This window comes from Plasmodium gallinaceum (assembly GCF_900005855.1).
Source record: "Plasmodium gallinaceum strain 8A genome assembly, contig: PGAL8A_v1_107, whole genome shotgun sequence".
Classification (NCBI taxonomy): domain Eukaryota; phylum Apicomplexa; class Aconoidasida; order Haemosporida; family Plasmodiidae; genus Plasmodium; species Plasmodium gallinaceum.
Window position 1 is genome coordinate 10,930 of NW_021628217.1, and position 1,951 is coordinate 12,880.

The 1,951-nt window shown below is 18.6% G+C and overlaps 1 protein-coding gene across 1 annotated transcript, besides 1 other annotated feature; it reads right to left on the reverse strand.

The window, feature by feature from the left end:
* Positions 1-295: part of a repeat region that runs on past the window's edge.
* An 849-nt stretch (positions 296-1,144) lies between these two features.
* Positions 1,145-1,690, reverse strand: PGAL8A_00378300 (fam-g protein; the record flags this gene model as incomplete). The annotated part of the gene is made up of 2 exons (XM_028670155.1): positions 1,145-1,486; positions 1,616-1,690. The coding sequence occupies 2 exons, from the start codon at positions 1,688-1,690 to the stop codon at positions 1,145-1,147; spliced, it is 417 nt and encodes a 138-aa protein (XP_028525892.1).
* Positions 1,691-1,951: the final 261 nt, after the last annotated feature.

Genomic DNA, 1,951 nt, shown 5'->3' on the forward strand with positions numbered 1-1,951 from the left:
AAATTGCTGGAACTAAATAATAATAAAGAAATAAGTAATATACATTCAATTAATAATCATTATTCAATGAGGATATAAATTTTTAATAAAAACAAAGATTTTTATTATATAAATACTTATTGAAATTAAATAATGTTGAATAAAGTAGATTACATAATTAAGGATCACTTGTTCAAAGCATTTAAAAATATGTATAAATACATCAAAACCGTTGAGGCAGCTCTACATGCTCTTTATTTATTTTTTTTGTTAAGTCCTCTAACAAAGTCACCGAACACCCATTTAATAAACCAATAATTCAATTATTATATTATATTAATTAATGAAAATGAATAATTTGTATTATATGTTAATTAATAAAAAATATAATAATAAAATTTTCTCTATGTGTTCTTTATTATTTTGTTATTTCAGTATTACAAAATCATTGAACGAGTAATTAATAAATCAAGTAATAAATAGAAAAATTAATAAAGAAAATGTAGAACTTTCTCTAATAATTTAATGAATTTAAATATAATTTCGATGTTATAAACCTGTAAACTGTAAATTATATAGATCACTAAGAATTTATTTCCTTTAATAAAAATCTTATGTTTTTATTAAGAACAGAAATTTTCATTAAATATTAATTTCTAAGTGCTAAATATTCATTTATAACTTTTTATAAATAATTTTCATTTACTCAAGTTCTCTTTTTCTTAAAAGAGCAAAAATATATAAATTATATTAATATCACTAACAGCGAAAATTTTATTCTCAAAAATGTAAAATATTCTCATAAAAATATTTCTTTCTAAAAATTTTTTCTCTCTTAATAATTTTATTTTTTTTCTTTTAAGAAAATAAAATATAATTCTATAAAAAAATGCAAAGCTAAATATTGATTTTTTTTAACTAGAACTTGTGCATGGCTTATTAAGTATTTTCTTTTCATGTATTAATTTTTATTTTAATAAAGATTAACAAAGTCTATTTTTATCCAATTTTTTAGTTTTTAGTTTTTTATTTATTGTTTTCATTTTATTTTTTTCTTGTTCTTTATATTGACATAAAAATTTTTCATAATATAAATGAAGATTTATCGAAATTCTATCAATTAATTTTTTTCTTTTTCCATTTGTAATACTCTACTAATGAATGTCTAAAATTCTTCTAAACGCCTTTCTTCTGAAATATTATTTCGATAAGCATTCAATATTTTATTTCTACATATATATCTTATTTCATTTTCTTCATTTAATAAAACATTATCTACAATGTTTGTTTTAATATTAGCGTTATAACATTCAATATACATATACATTAAATGAACCAATTCATGAAGTAAAAACTCCTTTTCACCAGATGGATAATGTTCTACACGTTTTTTAAAATAAGCTGATTTTTTATCTGATATATCACCCTCTGCTAACATTCTTTCGTGTTTTAACCCAATTTTTGCTTGTAATGTATCTCTATTAATCAAAGACTTACTGGAATCATACTATGGGATTAAATAAAAATGTTTAAAATTTTTTTTCAATTATTATAGTAATAAATTAAGTAAAATTTTTAAAATGATTAGAAATAAAATATATTCATATGTGTTTTTTTTATATGAAGTTTATCTTACGTTGTAAAGACAATGGAATATCCAAATTAAAAGAAGAAATGTAAAAATTTTTAAATATAAAGTAAATGTTTTCATTTTAATACAATTATAGTGTAATATTAAAGTTAGAGATGTTAATCCAGTTGCAAAATTGCTTCTATCTTTACTAATAATAAGTTAGAGATAAGTAATATTGCTTTAGGTATTATTACGACCTTTGTAAATTTTATAAGTTTTTAAGGTAAAAAATTATTTGTTTATATGAAATGTAATTCTTAATTTTTCATAATTGTACATAATATTACATTTACTTTATGCAAATTTAATACTATTAATTTTTCAAAAAATGAAATAAAT